At 41.4% G+C, this 18,015-nt stretch overlaps 1 protein-coding gene across 4 annotated transcripts in view; it reads left to right on the plus strand.

Moving 5' to 3' along the window:
* TEX2 (testis expressed 2) overlaps positions 1-18,015 on the plus strand; it is a 46,001-nt gene that overhangs the window by 17,967 nt on the left and 10,019 nt on the right. For all 4 annotated transcript variants that reach the window (XM_051797637.1, XM_051797639.1, XM_051797640.1 and 1 more), the window contains exons 2-7: positions 1,101-2,755; positions 8,795-8,995; positions 10,179-10,515; positions 11,657-11,904; positions 13,242-13,391; positions 14,762-14,861. In XM_051797637.1, the coding sequence (XP_051653597.1) occupies positions 1,127-2,755; positions 8,795-8,995; positions 10,179-10,515; positions 11,657-11,904; positions 13,242-13,391; positions 14,762-14,861 (2,665 nt within the window). In that variant the 5' untranslated portion in view covers positions 1,101-1,126. The remainder of the gene's footprint in view (positions 1-1,100; positions 2,756-8,794; positions 8,996-10,178; positions 10,516-11,656; positions 11,905-13,241; positions 13,392-14,761; positions 14,862-18,015) is intronic.

An 18,015-nucleotide genomic window follows, 5' to 3' on the forward strand; every position in this document is an offset into this window, starting at 1 on the left:
TTTGTGAAGTGCACATTTCTTCACCACCACATAATCCTTCTCCTGAACTGCTCTTTAAACGTCAGCAAAGGCCTCTCATTAATTCAGCCTGACAGTTTGATTACAGCATTTTAACAGCTCCTGAAAAATAATTCAGTTACTGAAGTGGTAAACTCGCTGTCTTGGCAGTGGAGATAAAGTGCTGCCTCCCAGCTGGAGAGGCAGAGCTAATCCTGGAATTCCTGATCCATCTCTGTGCATGGTCACCAGTAGTTTAAATGTGTGGCCTTTCCTCTCCATGTAAATATGTGCAAAGTCCACTTTCTTGGTCAGTAAAATTCTTGAAATAATGTGCTTCCCACATGTGAAGATTTTTACATGTTGCAGACCTTCCTCTGAGTTTCAAATCTGCTTTAGTTGAAAGAAATAGGAAGAATTAATTATTGCCTGTAGAAGGAGCTGAGAGTCAGGAGTGAAGAATTTCAGTGTGGTGGGGTGGGATGGGGCTTCTGGAACTCAGAAGTGCATTTAGTGGGGAAAATATGGAAGTGGTGCTTCAGAGATGAACTGTAATTTCAGAACACTTGGAGATAATTTTAACAGCATGTCACTTGTTAATATTGCCATTTTGTGCTATGTGGAAATATGTAGCAAACAGTAACCTAGATCTGTAAGTCTGAGCAAAAGTGTCTTCTGCTTGGGTTTTCTTGAATTTTTTTCCTACCTAAAATTGTGTCATTCTTCCTTCAAGATCACCTTAAGAGGGTCTAAAATGCTCTCCATACCTATCCATGACTGCCAATTGTCCTAAGCCTGTTTTTCCCCCTGTCTTTCTTTGAATCTGCTCTTGCATTCAATGGTAATAAAAATGAGATATTTAAGCAGATGCAGAGGAAGTGTTAACTAAAATATAGATATGTTTTATGCAGTGAAATAAATGTACAGTAAATTTCTTTAGTGTCAGTCCATAATTTGACCAGACAGCTGTAAATCCAGTGAGATGGGAGTGTCCAGAACATTTTAATTTTCTACTGACTGACCTGTTTGGCTCAACACTTGAAAATAAGGTATTTGAAGGGTGAAAAAAATGCATTTAACATAGTACTACATTTTCTCCACAGACTCTGACACATCTCTGGAACCTGCAATGACAAGTCGGAACAGTAGCCATGCAGAGAAAACTGGTGAAATGTCCTCAAAGCAGTCAACACCAAAAGTGCAGGTCCAACGATCTGTCTCCCAAGAAACCATCACTATTCATTTCTCTGCATTTGGGAAGGAGGAAGAAGAGGAGGAAGAGGAGTTTAAGGAGTTTCTTGATGAGGAACTAGATGACCAAAGCATTGTAACAGCACTTGAAGCCAAGGAAGACCTCTGCTTTGAGCATCCCGGCCATGACCTTTCTGGTCCAGCTACCTCGCTTAACGTGGCCAACTCTGCATCACTGCTGTCCTCATCACCTGCAGTTCTGCCAACTGCAGAGACTGTGACGCTCTTGGATTCTCCTCCTGCATCCCGAGTGTTCGGTGCAGTGCCACTCGTCCTGTCTCCATCGTCACACTCATGTCACACAGTTGACGTATCAGGTGCATCTGTGACGTACCAGGTGGGATCTGTGGAACAGAAATCCAGCCTGTCGTCTTCCCCATCCTCATCCCCTTCCAGATCTACTGGGTCATCCACAATTTCTAGTTCCAAGCCTTTTAAGGGGTTAGTCAAGTCCCTTTCAACAGATGTGGAACCCAAAGAACCCACCCCACCGATGCGACATAGACAGTTAATGAAAACCTTGGTGAAATCTCTGTCTACAGACACTTCTAAACAAGAGTCTGAAGCTGTGTCTTACAGGCCACCTGACTCGAAACTGAACTTGCATCTGTTCAAACAGTTCACTCAACCTCGAGCTACAGGTGGTGATTCTAAAACTGCCCCCTCCTCTCCATTAACATCCCCCTCTGACACTCGGTCCTTTTTTAAAGTACCTGAAATGGAGGCAAAAATTGAAGATACTAAAAGACGCCTTTCTGAGGTAATGTATGAGCCTCTTCAGCTGCTCAGTAAAATAATGGGTGATGAAAGTAGTAGCCACAGGCCCAAAGCCTTATCTTCAAGTGCTTCAGAACTCTCAAACCTTTCCAGTTTGAATGGCCATTTGGAAAGCAATAACAACTACAGCATTAAGGAGGAGGAGTGTGACTCGGAAGGGGACATCTCTGGAGGTGACTCTGTGAGTAAAGGTGATCAGTCAAAGGCTGCTGAGGAACATGGAAAAGACACAGAGACCCCAAGCTCTCAGTCTTCAAGCACAAAGGACGTGAGTTCGAAACCTTCACTCGTACTTGAAAAATGTTCGTTGTCTGCACTAGTGAGCAGGGAGGATGAGGAGTTTTGTGAACTGTATTCTGAGGACTTTCTCTTGCTAGAGGATGAAAGCAAAACTGATAAACCTGCTGAAACTGTGATGGATCCCGAGATGACTGAGGAAACTGTCACTATGCTCAGTAGTGAGGATGAAAACAATCTGGATGTGCAACAGCCTAAACCACCGTTGAAAACTTTGTATGTCTTAACACTGTTAGTCTATGCTTATTTAATTATCCCTCTCCCTGGCTACTTAAGTGGACTCTTACTTGGAATGGCCCTTGGATTTATGGTAGCTATCTGTGTGATTTGGCTTGTTACTCCACGTACTCATGAATATCTCAAATTTCATAAAAGTATGAAAAAGCGATGGAATGCAGGAGCTCTAGACATCAAAGAACCTGACATACTGAAGGTGAGGTCCTGGCATTTCGTGTGTTTGTGTGCGTTATTTTGGGTAGAAGGAATAAACTGCATTTATTCTGAGGGTGCAAATGAGCTGAATTATCCCCATTTGTAAATACAGTTTCGTTTTAGGGTTAGGTGGCTTTGGCAGGGGCACAAATCATTTAGTATCTGAGAATATATAAGATTTCAATGTCTTTAAGGATTAGTAGAAAATGGAATTTCTTCAAAAGTAAAAGGGCAAGTGGTTTTGCTGAGAGATTTGAAATTATCCATCTGAATTACTGAGAGCAAGTAGTGTCAGAGTTTAGTGTGTAAAAGAACATTTGTTCTCAAAGCTGCATTTTGGGAGATGTATTTTGTTTCTGGGATATTTTACTGTCTAGGCAGTAATTTGTCTTGTCTGTTCAGTCTAAGCAGAGTCAGAAGCATTGTGTTCAAGTGCAGCATAGAGAGTTGGAGAGCATATGGAATTCTCAAACATGAGCTAATTAGGATGGGAGGAGGAATTACAGCTCAGCAAAACATGTGCCTGAGAGCTGGGTTTTAAATGAAGCTCTTAGAAAATTTGTTCTCCCTCCTCTTTGCCCTTCCCCATCTCCACTTCTTGTTCAGATCATGCAAGTTCATATGTCTGGCTGGCTGTCCAGCTGTGATCCACCACTCAGTTCCTTCAGTGGCTTTGTGCTTGTTGTCCCTGCCCTGCCTCTCCCAACCTCCATCTGTGGATGAATTAATATTTTCCCAATTGCAGAATTCTGAGCAGTAAAGCACCTGTGCTCCAGAAGCATTTCAGAGTGATAGTGGTACAACCTTCACTTCATATCACTTGCTTAGCAGAGTATTTGTGTAAATATTAAATTGAGCTTTCTGAAGATGCATCTTCAGCTGTGTAACAGCACAAAGGTTGCAGGAATTTAAATTCAGCCAGTATTGGGTATATGCTGTAGAATCCATAGTGTATTGATAGCTAATCTCATGTATCTTTAGGTAAACTGAAAAGTTAGGGAAATGAAATACAAAATGCAACTTTTGCTGAATAGAGGCACCAATTGCATGTCCAGCCCTCATGCTCCCTTAGTGTTCCCTTTTTTCCTTGAATGATAGGAGTTGTGGTCTTTATTTGCTGTTGTCAATGCAGACTGGGCACTCCTGGCTGCTCAGTTGATTTACCTGCTGCTCACGTGGACAAATCTTGACAAGCTTTCAGTTCTGTCATAGTTAGTTGGGTGCTGAGACCCTGCATATAAATTTGCCTCAATCCTTGGAAGCTGGTAGAGATCCTGATGTTCATTATTGGCTGGTGTTCAGCTGTCTCTGAGGTGCTGCTGTTAGTCAGGAACCTTTAAACTATATATTTTAATGCTTTTATCCAGGAGATACGTTTTGTGAGAACGGCCGTAGGCAAGGAATGAACAGCGTGGAGAAGTCTGTATGAATGGAGATTAATGTTTTTTATGACCTGACAAGTATATCTTGTGCTCATTAGCACTCAAAGTAACTGTCTTCAGTATGTAAATGTTTCAGGATTTTAAAACCCAGCTCAGTGCCCATATTGTAGTGGAACATAATGTAATGTGATTTAGCAGATTGCAAGTTATTATTCCCACTTCATACAAGTATTTTCTATTTGCATCTGTCAAAATGAGTACTGGACAGTTTAGATCCTCCGGGAAAAGGAGGTAAAGACTTAATCTGTAGCAAAACTCAGGCAAATATAGGAAAATGAAACTTGATGCTCTTGCATAAAGATGTTTTCTTCAGAACTTGTTGGTCTTGTATTCTGGCCTGGCCTGCTGTCATGCAGTTATGATAAATGCTCTGAGTAAGATCCCTTTATGGGGCTCAAGGAGTTGGGATTCTGCCAAACTGCTGTCAAGCTATTTTTGTCCCAAGTATGTGTGCATTCTCCCCCATGTAAATAATGTTGGAGAAGTTTGCATTTCCCAAGTTTCAGAAACTAGTGGAAAATTTCCCTCAGCAATTGCTGAAATACTTGAACGTTGTTATTGTCTCCCACAAAATTCTTCCTTGGCAATGGGGAAAAAATAAATGACTGTGGTGCTGGTTAGTGTGTGTTTCTGTAGAGTTCTCTACTTCCTTCATGGCTTTGGGTTTGGGGGAGAACATCCCCCCAACCAGAAAATGAACAAACCCCTGCATCTTCACTGCATGTTTTCTTGTCTGCTTATTCTTAGTTTTCAGTTCTCTGGTTTCCTTTTCCTTTTTTTTTTTTTCTCTCTGCCCACATATTTTTTTCTCCTTTAATCCATTAGTCTTTCCTAACATCCTTCTTGGCCTTTCAAGTGTGCATTCCCTTGTGTTGCACTGGCTGATACGAAAGGTTTTAAGTAACAGCTAAAAGGGGAATGATAGATTTACCCTTTCCATTAGAAAGAACTTTTAGGAGGACACAGTGGCAGTGCCTGCTGGAGAAATGGAGCTTTTTGAGCCACAGCTCTGTAGAAAGAGGAGGTTTTATATCAGCAGCTGTTCCTGAGCACCATCCAAGGGATCTCATGTTCAACAGTGGCCTCTGACAGATAAATGTGTTTTCCAGTAAAGGTGATGGTTGCTTCTCCCACCTCAGATCTTGCCTTTAGATTCCCTGTCAATAAAGCTCAAAAAGTGCATTACCTTTTTCCTCATTTATCAAGCAAAACACTATTGCAGCATTGTAAAATAGTGGTAACATGAGGGATACGAATAGAATTAATGTGATTTGAGTGATGATTGTATCATTTAATAAGAATGAACTTTAATCTGTTAAAATCACTAAGAAGCTTTGGGGACAGTTTTCATTCAGATTTGGAATTGTGTTGTGGAAGTGGCTTTTGCTGATTCTTTTATTTATGTCTTTGAGAATATCATAAGTAATGATTTTAAGTTATTTTTCCTTGCAGACTTGGTCTGTGCCCCAAACCCTCTGGGTCCTTCCTAAGGATCTTTTGCAGTTCCCCCCATCAGCAAGTGCTGACCTTTATAAACGGAGATCACAGGATCAGTGTAAATGCCCAGCAGCTGCAGAGCAGCACATGACTATGGTCATTGTCCTCCCTGAATTACTGAATTTCTTATTTTAACAACTTCGCCAGCACAAAAAAGACCCATCATACAGTCACTCCTCTCCTACACAAGGAAATCCTTTGTTGTTTCAGTAGTTTGGGGGAAATTTATCTGTTGGTAGCCCGTTATGGTAACATAACTTCTCTGTTTGGGTGCATTGCAAAATGATTTCCGTGGGCTGGGAATCTTTTGTTGCAGTTTGTTTTTGCAAAAAGAGGGGCAGAGGTGTTTCTGCTAAAGTTGTTCTTGAAATGTCGGAACTTTGTAATGACTTTTAGGGTTTCTTGGATAACCTCCTCAATGTTTTTTAAGCTAAATGAAAGAATTTACAAAACTGAAGGTCACTGACATGAGAGGGCAGGTGGTGTCATTACCCCCTGTAACACTGTTAGATAAAATTTCTGCAGCTGCTACACATTTTCAGATTCAGTAATAGAGTGAAGAATCTGCACTTGGTGAAGTATTAACATTTCACTCTCAGCAGTGCAGTGTTTCTCTGTAACAAAATAACTTGAATGTCCAGTACAAAAAAGAAATTTCCTTAGAAATTAGGAAACTAAAGTTTTACATGCAAGGAGGGTTTGTAGTAATGCAATTTCTCTTTCATCCTGACTATTGTCTGAAAATAAAACATTAAATATTTGAATCTAAACTTCTGTATCTCTTGGGTTTTGGGCTATGCCTCAAATCCATGAAGCAGCCAGTCTCCTCCTTGTGCAGAAATCACTGTGTAGGTTGCTGGTTTAAGCAGTAAATGTATTTATCTTGTGTTGGTTCTAGGTTTTGTTCAGTACCTTTGACAGCCAGAAATCATTGTTGAAAGCCTTGGTGAGGTTCTCCAGTTGCTGATAACGTGGTGGTTGTGCTGTGAGAAGCATTTGCACTTCTCTTGGGTGGCTGTGAACAGCAAGCAGGGGAGGTGGCACCACAGGCTGTGAGGACTGTGAGTTTGGCACATTGTACAGCTAATCCACTTGTTTGAAGAGGAAAGCCTGGGCACATGGTAGGGATCAGAAAAGCAGGAGGGATTATTACTCCTTACTATGGCACATGGCAGTTGAGAGAATGATGTGTTGGAAAACTCCAGCCAGTTCCATGTCAAGCAGGACATTAAAGGAACATCAGGTTTTGGGTTCCACGCGTACCCCAGAGGTTTCCAACCCTCCTCCTGAACAACATCACAGCTTATTGGAGTTAGAAAAAGGGCTCGTGGCTAAGCCTCCTACAGAGATCCACTTTCCAAGGAGCCCTTTCTCCCTATGCCAGCTGGTGTGGTGTTTGGCTGAACTGCCTTGCAGAAGGAGGCAATAAACTTCTGAGGCAGCAAACATCCATCTGTACATTTGCCCATCTGCAGGCTCCAGACCGCGGTGTCTGAGCTCGAAATAGCTCGGAGTTCTGATCCGGGGGCAGGTGGGAGCTGCTCCAAAGATCTGGGGGCCATATGGATATTCCAGCTCCACACAGAGTGAACGGCTCGTGGTGGCTTTGGGCAACTCATGTGATGTCCTTGTGCTTCAGTAAGTCCAGCTGGAGTTCCTGGCTGAAAATTAATTGCTGTCTGCTCAAAGATGTCTTGGCTTAATAATTTCTAGGAAGGAGATGGGATGTGCTCAAAAATGCATCGTCCCTGCTGTGCAGAGCTTGGTGGCTTATAGAAACCTCTGCCTTGTGCATTCTGCTTCCTGTATGGTAGTGGTATAGAACCCAGTGTAAGCAAAAAACCCAAACATAAAGCTGCTTCAAAGAGTATGCCCTGATTTCTGTTAATAAAAGAGGTAATCTGCTTTGGAGCTGAGCAAAGATGAATGACTTAATCTTTCCTGAACATAAAAGAAATGCTAATTTATCTAGGTTTTTCAGGGTTTGTAGTGAAACTGGAGCTAGATGGTGGAGTAAGCAAAACACAGATAGCACTGTTACTATGGCACCTAAGAAAGTGTGTGCTGTCTGCTGTAAGGAATTATGGCACTGAAGAAAATGAGCATTCAAATAAATTTTACATTTCTGTGGGTGGGTGGAAACTTTAATAATTTGAAATGTGGCAGTAATCTCTGGGTTGTTTTGCATAAGATAGTTACAACTTATTGTTTTGAGGAATACTGGGGTGCTCATTCAGCTCTTCCCCCCTTTCCCCACTGTGCTCAACCAGGTGTTGGTAAAGGTGCCATTTTACTTGCTGTTGACATTGATGAATGTTGAGTGTGCTGAATTTAAGGTTCTGATGTGCAGGTGGAAGCAATTATCAAAACATGTTGTGTGGCAGGTTAGGAGAAGGGAAACTTCTCTCCCTTGAATGACTATTGTCTTCTGCCCCATTTATCATCTTGCATTTCTGTAATCAGATGTCAGAGACAGGAGTAACATCGTGGTCAGAGCCAGCACTTACAGGCCTGTTCCAGCAGGGCTGGCTGGTTTGTTTGCTCTTTCTTTCATTGTGCAGAAATTAATTGGATTTAATCCACATGTAAGACTCCTGTGTTGTAGCAGGGCCGTTACACAACAAGTTAAAGGATCTCCAACAGTGATGGTGCATAAAAGCAAACTCCATTGTGGTCTTCCACTGAGCCCTTAATTGTGGGTGATTGAAATGTCAGAGCTGCCTGTAAGCAGACAGACTGTTTGCTCTGCCTTGGCTGTTGGTGATTAGGATGTCTGTGCTTACTGGGAGCTGCACAGCTGCACAGTCCTCCCGTGCCTGCCTGGTGGCTCTTCCCAGCATCCTGCACATCCCACTGTGGTTCATGGGGATGAGGTGAGAGCACCCTGTGCTACTTATAAAAAACAATTGTGTGCTTGACACACTGTCCTCATCTCATGCTCTGTCAGGTCAGTGCCACCTCATTTACTGCCTCGTTCTGTTCCTGCAGTAAGTAAAATAACTTCGGCAAAAGCTTGGATAAGAATTTAAAACTTTTATGTACATGCTGTCCTTGGTTTTCTAACAGCTTAAAAGCCTGTTAACAAGTGTTTTCTTCTCTAGGGATGGATGAATGAAATTTATAATTATGATCCAGAAACATACCATGCCACGTTGACTCACTCTGTGTACGTGAGGCTCGAAGGAAGCACCTTGCGACTCTCCAAACCCAATAAAAACATTTCTAGAAGAGCTCTGTACAATGAGCCAAAGCCTGACGTCACCTATGTCAGCCAGAAGATTTATGAACTGACAGAGAGCAGGGTGAGTGTGCCTTACTTATACCTGATTTTAGCAAAGAACACTTTGCAACCTCTTTTTAACCTTGAAATTTTTTTTCTGCTCCTCTCTTTTCATGTTCTGTCGTTATGTAAACAAAACTGTTGTCGTGACTAACTTGCAAAAGGTTGTGCTGGGGAGGAAGATGGAGCAAGATTTAGAAAAAAGCCCATATTTATACAATAAGGGAAAAGCATGGTTTTTCTCTGTCAGTTCAGAGCAGAAGGTAACTCATGGGAGCTCAGAGACTCGCTCCCCACACACGAGATTACTGCAGGACTGTTCTGAGGGTTACACCAAAATTCATCATCTTTGGTGGTTGTCTCTGTCCCAAGGCAGCTCAGACAACATTTGCTTTTACTCAGTGGGGGAACATACATTGTATGGGAATGTGAAAGGGGAGAGCAAGAGGTGGCTGGAAAGCCATGACTTGCTGTAGGTACCCACTGTCCAGGGAAGGAGATGGGGATTTTTGCAGTTGGAACATCAACAGTAATGCTGGGGCAGTTTCCCTATGTGTTGTTTGCCTCCCTCAAATCTGTGAAGAGTTGCCACATGAAGTTGATTCCATTGGCATTGTATTAAGTAATACATCAATAGCTCATTATTAACAGAATGGATTTTCTTAATGTGCTGCATCAGTCGAGGGCCTTGGCAGTGCAGATGTGGGAGGAAACCAGGCTTCAGTTGACTGTGGAAGGGAAAGGGACAGAGGGACCATGGTGACAATGAGGGAAACCTCCCTCCATTCCCTTGAGTCCATATGGGAAAGGACTCCTAATGCTCAATTTCATGAGATGAGCCTGAAAAGCTGAGTTTAAAACACATTATCATTATCTACCCCGTGCTTACAGAAACAAGGTTCTTGGTTTTTCTGGTTTTTCTCTGTATCTATGAGAACAAGATCTCAATGAAAACAGAGTTTCTAATCCACATGATTGTATAAGCTGCTCAAATGGCCTTTGTTTTAATTCCAAGGCCATGGCTGTCACCAAAGACCTGGTGATAGCAGTGGGTTGGACATCCACCAGCAGTGCTGAGTCAGTTAAACCCAGCAGATCCAGTGTGGGATCTGTATCTCTTGCATTCCTGTGCGAGTATCAAAACATAGAGGATACAACTGAAAAAAAAAAAAAAAGTTAATTTAACCCTTTCATTTATCCTTCAGATTTCCCTGGTTCCCAAGAGTCTGGCACGGAAACGAATCTGGAATAAGAAATACCCAATTTGCATTGAACTCGCTAAACAGGAGGATTTCATGGCTAAGGCCCAGACTGAGAAGGAGAACGCAGAGGAAAAGTCTTCTGCTGAAAAAGTGGACTCAAACAGTGAAGAATCCAAGAAACCTCAGGAGGGGGCAAAGTGCAGTAGCCAAAAGGATCAAGTGCTTTATCTCTTTGGGAGGACAGGGAGGGAGAAGGAGGAGTGGTTCCGCAGGTTCCTCCTCGCCTCGAGGCTCAGGTCTGAAGCGAAGAAGCCACCGAGTCTGTGTGCGAGCAAGTCAGGTACATTTTGTGTTCTGGTGTAAGAGTCTGTTAAAAGAAACAACTCAAAGTTATGTTTTGGTGAACCACAGTGATCTTTTCAGGCAAGTGATACCCAGTATACTCCTCTGCTCCTGATCTTGGCCTCTCATTCCCACCTTCCCACCCTGCCTTTTCCTCTCTTGGCTGTATATTTGGCTGTATGCCTTCAACTGTTACTATTTTTAAACTATTTTATATGAATGCACTATTTTTCAGTGACTGTAATAACTCCTGTAGTATTTGTAAGGATGAATTGTTCAAACTACTTGTTTCTCATCAACATTTGCACTATTAGACTCATCTCTTACTACCCATCTTTCCTCCTCCATCCTTCCTTCCACTCTAATCTCCTGTAAATGATAAAGAGCTTTCTCATGGATTAGTGTCACAAGAAAACACATTTTTTTGTTTATGAAGTCCTGCACTAATATATCTATCTATCTGAATATATATATATCTAAACCACCAAATGTGTTAGTCTATAGTATTGATCAAATGTTTGAAAAATTAATTTAAAAGCATCCTCTGGTATAATTTTAAACCTGAATGACTCATACTTTTCTGTCTTTCTTCTCTGAGAAGCTTTTAAAAAATTAGTTAACATCATTATTTCTGGCATATAACTTCTTGAAATGCAAATGCAAAATTAAGGGCTAATTAAAATTCTAATAGTTACATGCTTTTGATAGTACTTTTAATTGTAACAGCCTATAATTAGATTAGGAAAAAAAAGTTTAGTCATAGGTACATTTTAATCACCTGACTTTTATTTTAGGCATTCCCAGCAGGGCTGTTGGGAATTCTGCCATGTGTTATACATATGTGAGTGTCCATATTTAAATATGCTATTGATCAGCTGACTCCTCAGTCCCACATCCTGCTGAGTGCTGAATCATCCCAAGGATTGGCTCATTTGGGTTTAGGACCACCTGAGCACACAGGAGTGGGATTTACTTTGAGCCTTCAGAATGAGAAAGCACTACTCTGAATGTTGGGGGTTTTTTTCAGAATAAATTAGATCTGCAAAACAACTTAATTCCTTTAGTGTTTGATCCTACACTCTGCTATATGGCTGTCAGATTTATTCTCTGTTAAATGGCTATTATTCCTTTTAATTCAGGGATCCTGGCAGCACACAGCAGAGCTGACAGTCAGCCTGGAGCTCTCACGCACAGCCGGAGCGGCAGCAAGGGGAATGCAGAGGAAATCACAGCCCAGCCCAAGCACAAGGACCTGGCTGGCAACGTGAGGCAGAAAATGCTCCTGGACTACAACATTTATATGGCAAAGTGTGTTCCCCAGGAAAAGAAAAGCCCTTCAGGTAGCCCAGTGCTCAGTGCAGACAGCAGCCCTACAGCTGTGAAAAAGGTAATGCTTGTCCTCCAGAGGATACACCAGTAACAATGTCTGCAGCTCCTACTAATCCCTTGGCCTCCTGGAGTGCAGTTGAATCACTCTCAGTAAACAGAACCTTAATATTCAGTACAACACTCTTAATAAATGGGTCCTTAATGTTAAGTCCGATAACCATTCGTTTAAAAATGTAATTCCTCTCATGCATCTTGATTTCCAGACTTTCATACAACGTCCAGAAAGGAGCAGGAGGCTGTGGCATAGCATACAAATAAACACAACTTGTGGTCCCCCAGGAAAGCAGATATTCTAGCCCCCAACAGCCCCTGAAGCAGTGAGGAATTCTCTGCTGGATGTGGCACGTGTCAGAAATCCTTCTATAAATAGATGAGCAGAGCTGGCAGGAAAACCTGCGTCACAGCAGAACCTCCTCACCCAGCAGTTCTGGCAGCAGGAGGCTGCAGCCTTGGGGAGCAGGCACTGCCAAGAACTGATGTTCAGAACTGTAGCATCTACCTGCCTGTCTTAGAAAGCACTGCTTTTCTGCTGGCTTTGGGAGCTCTGCCTGGAATAATGAAAGGTGGTGAATTCCTCTGTCGCTGCAGGCACTTGAGAGACATTCAGTGTGTTGTGTTTTCTTTCATGGAAACCTCCTGGTTTTAATGCAATACATGGTAGTGTGTGTACACACCCAAAGTTATTTCAGCTGCCTTTGCTTCTGCAGTGATGCAGCATCTGAATGTGTAATATTATGATATTTCCAGGTGTTTCGAGATGGTTCTCAAGTAAACCAAGACATAATCCTCTTAGATTGTAAACAAAACCTTTACTGCAGCAGAGGGAACAGTAGTTTCCTGAATCCTGTTTACAAACATTGAAAGGCAGAGTGTGTTTCCCTGCACTGTGTTTGTTTATCGTCTGTTTGTGATGTTTCTGAACTGGATTTAAGGATGTAAGATGGGGTCTTGCTTTCCAATTTTTTGATAAATCAAAGGAAGAGTAGAGATCTGACTGGGAAGAGAGAGTATCTCTGCTGCAGACACATTTATAAGTCTGCCTGCTCTGGGTTTATCTGCTTTTTCTGCCAGGGGTTAAATTACATACAGCTTTCTCATTTCATTGCCAGAGGTCAATCTATATCTGTGTGGTCTCGTTCCCTCTGCTGCATGTCAGGATGATGACAGGCCTGTGGCAGCACAGCTGATGTGTTTGTAAAGCTCCTCTCTCTGCTGAGCATTTTGTGTTCTGAGCTGACCTGGGCTCCAACACTGAACTTCCAGTGTAAAACAGGCCTTTTCTGTCCTTAGTTTATAGAATTTATAGGGCTTAATAACTTGCTCTGTGTTTTCCAGTTGCCAGATGCCCATGAGGAAGCTGAAGAGGAAGAACAGGAGGCCTGGGTGAATGCTCTGCTTGGAAGAATATTTTGGGATTTTTTAGGAGAAAAGTATTGGTCTGATCTAGTGTCAAAGAAGATCCAAATGAAATTAAGCAAAATAAAGGTACCTAATCTGGAGACTTGCCCTACACACTCCTTGTGAGAGAAATGAAACAGTCTTTGAGTTTTAAAACAGTACAAGAAAGACTTACTTCATTCATACTTACATGTAAAAGACAAGTAAATAAATGTGATGCAGAATTCCAGTTCAGTCTCACATGGATCTCAGCATGTTAACTTGGCTGCTTCACTTTGAAATGAGCTACAGCTGGATGAACTGTTTGTGTCTGTCGGGTTTTTATGTGAAAAGTAGAAGTATTATTGTATGTACTTCAGGGATAAATAGAACTGCTTATAAATGATGAAACCTGCTTGGGGAAATAGGAGATTGCTTTTAAGGTGGAGGAGATAAGGGAACCACAGTTCCAGTGTGTTCCTGTGTACCTCAGACATGCCCTGCTTGCAGGACAGGTCAGTGGCAGTAACAGTCCTGGGAAGAGCTGTGTGTGGAGTGCCAGGATGCAGCTTCCACGAGCTGCACGAGCTCAGAAGGTGCTTTAGAGTGAGTCCTGTGCCTTCCCCTTGCATTCTGTAACCCTTCTGAGCAGCAGAAGGTAATCACAGGCCTGTTCAGGTCCTGGTATTTGGGGAGGAGTTTGCCTGTTCCTAAAGGCAAAGGAAGATGTTTTCTTGCTGACAAAAGCTCTGGAATGTAGCTGCCAGCACCAGCTGTGAGATAGTGTTGCTTGTGCTTTAGGAACTGAGCAGTAACCCAATTCTGCCCTGTTCCCACAGTTGTGACAGTAGGAGACCCAAACACCTCACTGGAAACATTTTCAATGGAAAGACTGGAAATGGATATATTTTAATGGGTTAAAGCACTGTCTGTTTACAGAAGATAGATTTCCCATGCATTAGAAATTTAAGTAAATAACTACCCAAACCATCATGATTCTGTGCCTCTGTTATTCCAAGACTGTGATACAGATTTACAAGTCAATGTGCTGGGAAAGAATTTGTCAGAAATAAAAAGTGGCCGAGACGTTGATACAACTGCAAGGATAAAATACTTGCCTGAATTTAAAATTCAAAGAAGTCTTTGTTTTTTATTCACAGTGAAATAGGATTTACACTTCGTTCTGGAGCTTTTTACATGCTTTGACTAAAAAGCATGCTGGAGTTTTAAGGTCAGCATTCGAACTTCAGTATAGTTTTAAAAGCATTCCAAGTTCAGATGCCGAATCTCTCCCTAAATTATTTTGAAACTGATAACTGTGAAATTCTAGAATTGGAAGAAATATGTGCAATTATGTGTGTTCTTTCACTGGTGGCACTTCAGCTCAGTCCATTCCTTTAGGTTTTCCTTTCTTCTCTCAGGAAATGAATGTTTGGTTCCATGACATGTATTTGATTTTTGATCTCCTGTCCTTTCAGCTGCCCTACTTCATGAATGAGCTGACTCTGACTGAGCTGGACATGGGGATAGCAGTGCCCAAGATCCTTCAGGCCTTCAAACCTTCTATTGATCACAGAGGTAAAATACAAGCTTCCTTTTCTGGTTTTGCCTTTTTACCTGTGGAGAACAGGATTTTGCTCTGGTTATCTTGTGGATGTTTTAATCAGAGGAAAATACATTTAATAAGAGCTGAGGAGATACTGAGGGGTCTCTATGTGAGGCTTGGTCTAAAGTGATTCTGTAGCTATGGAAGTGTGATCATGTCTTTCCATAGGCAATAACTACTGAACTAAACTAAAATTTGCATGCAACAGAGATGCTGACACATATCTGATCCTCTGCCATGGACTGCAGAGAGCCTTGCACATCTCCTTGAGACAGATCTGATTCTGTACCATAGCACAAAACAGGTTTAGCTCCCCAAGAGAAGTTCCCCTGTTCTGAAAACAGGGATTCAGAAAATATAATAACTTGGAAAACAAGAATACAGTGTTGCTTTGAAAATAGACTTCAAAATACAGCATCATTTTATGTCCTTACTGTTAAATATGGATTTTTTTTAAAGCTGAATCACTTTCATATTGCTGCTTTATGAATCATAACTGTTTGTTTTCTGTTCTTTCTGGCTTGCATATGGTCACAGGAGTATATTTGAGGATCCTCATGTCACTTAAGTAGTCTCACAAGACAGAAAAACTTGGCATAATGCTTTTTAGCTTTAAAAGTATTTATTCCACATACTGAGGAGAGCTAGATGCTGTCTTTTCTCTAAGACATAATCAGAGCAGTTTTTAATTTTAAATTGTGTCTGATTTTCTCCACTCAAGGTGCAGAAATTTCTAATTGGCATAAAGGAAAATACTTCCTTGGAGTACCTGTTGTGGTGCAGCTGTGGATTGCATGGCAAGCAGCTTATTTTTGTTTTAAACTGCTCTTTCAGCTCTTAGGTGAAGTTACCAAGATAATTTCTAAATGGGACTAAAATCAATAAATTGGTAGTGAGGTGGTAAGGGTTTAATGAAGATACTTGGTACAAGTGTTAGAACCCTCTGGAGAGGCTCTAAATTACAGACCAGCAATGAGCCAAACTTCAAGTCTCAGTAGCACATTTGGAACAATAACAAACATGGACAGAGCAAAGTTTGAGTAGATAATGAGCTCTGTGCCACTCAGATCACTGACTGAAAGCACGGGGTGAGTGAGCACTAACCTTTCCCTCATAAAACTGAGAACAAAACAGACTTTGGGGAATTACTAAAATCCTCTTGGCCATACATAACATCAGTTATGTACCCAAATGCTATTGTTTGCCCTTATCTCCTTGAGACGTGCAAGTCTTTGGGGAAAAGCTTTATCTATAAAACACGGGGTACTTTGCTCTCAACTTCTGGAAAGTCTGTTTGCCACTGAGCTTTATAAACAAAGCATGTTTGAAAAGAGCAAAGTGTTTGTTGTTGCCACGAGGAAGAAAATGTGTCTTTTTAAGAGAAATGAAAACTGAATAGATGGAATAAGCTGCAGTGCAATCAGTATTTAGGGAACTAACACATATTGCTGCTGCTTGTCATATGCTCCCTGCGTGGGACAGCAGGTTCTCCAAGTACTGATGAAATCCTCCTGTGTTCTCAGCAGCAAAGTGACTTCACTGTTGGTACAAATTTTATTTTGTGTTACAGAACAAAAAACGTTTTAAACTTGTTACATCTGTGATGCTTGCCAAGTGGTTTCATGGTTTCTTTTTAAACAAGCCTTCATTTCAGGCTTCTTGTCAGAGTGTTTCCCCTTTGCCCGGATTTAAACATTTCTTGAATTCCTTTCTCTGTTCTCATAACTGCAGTTGTAACCAAAGGCTGGAGTTCTAAGTCATGAGATGGGATTTAGGAGACTTGGCTTCCATTAATTGCTGAAACAGCAATGAGATCAATTAACTCCTTCAGTTTGTTGTTCACTTAAATTGTGACAAGGAAGCATTTATGGGAGAATTGCTAATTCTTGTAACTTCTTCCACCCTGTTGGATGACATGTGAACTCTTAGTTTCTAAGAGCTTGCAGTGAATAATTACTGAAATAACTTGTTGTGTAATTATACTTAAAAGGACTTAAATAAGGGTATGATAATTGGAAATGCTTGTTCTCATAAGGATAAATGCATTTGTTGGTAAGTTGACCTATGATAAACCACTTGGTTTATTGGGGAATATGGGGGGGGGAAAGCCCTAAAATTTCAGGGCAGTATCCAGAATGAACATTTCTGAGGTTTTTGGGTTTTTTAAGTGTCTGAGACATTCAGTCATTTGAGGTATTTTTGAGCCATTTGAGCCTTCTGTGAGGCTTTAAAATGCAGTTACTAATTGTGAAGTGCTTTGTTGCATCCAGAGGTTTTTTTTAACCTGTGCTTGATTACAAGGCAAGTATTTTTTGTTATATGGCTTCTCTAAGTAACTCAGTTTGTTAGCGGGCAGTGTTAGAAAAAAAACCCTTGTTTGTGTTAATACAGTCCTATTTGGGTGACAGCATATGCTGTGGCATTACTGTAATTCTCTCAAGGCTAGGGAACCAGAAAATTCTGAATAAATTGTACCATCTGCCCAATTCTTCACTCCCTCTCCCTCCTCTCCCTCCCCTTTTCCCTCTGGAAAATGCGTATGAACGTTTTCTGGCCAGAAGGAATTTTCCCTCTCAGTAATGGCATCCTTTGCTTAATTTGATCTGCTGTTAAAACAACATTGATGACTGAATTGTGCCAACTCATTGATTATCCAAAAGGTCTGTTTAGCTGGTTTTCCTTGTTTCTCATGATCTTACTGCTGCTTTGTCATTGTAAAGAGAAAAAAAAATATATATAAGCTTGTGTTTGAGTTGTTGTGTTTGGTTTTAGAACAGTGTTAGAAACACTGTGTGAGGGAAAAGAGTGATTTGGGTTAGTAAAGCACCAGCTTGCCTTCATCCTGCTTCCAGCATGGAACCTCACAGAGGGTCAGTGACCTGGCCTTTGGGAGCTGCCTGTATTTCTGTAAACAGAAATGGTAGGATTAGGGACAGTGCTGTTTTTCTGACATGTTTGTGCAGAAAACAGTAGTTCTTCAACTAAAAAAATGTCACTTTTGCAGATGAATCAAACCCAAAGAGTAATTATCATTAATTGCTTCTGAATAAGTAAATGAAAGTAGAAGGTGTCAGTGGTTGATGTGCCAGGTACTGGTTTTGTGCAGCTGCAATGTCTGGAAAAGGA

This window comes from Manacus candei, unplaced genomic scaffold (genome assembly GCF_025592945.1).
Source record: "Manacus candei isolate 608988 ecotype Guabito, Panama unplaced genomic scaffold, ASM2559294v1 h1tg000047l, whole genome shotgun sequence".
NCBI lineage: Eukaryota > Metazoa > Chordata > Aves > Passeriformes > Pipridae > Manacus > Manacus candei.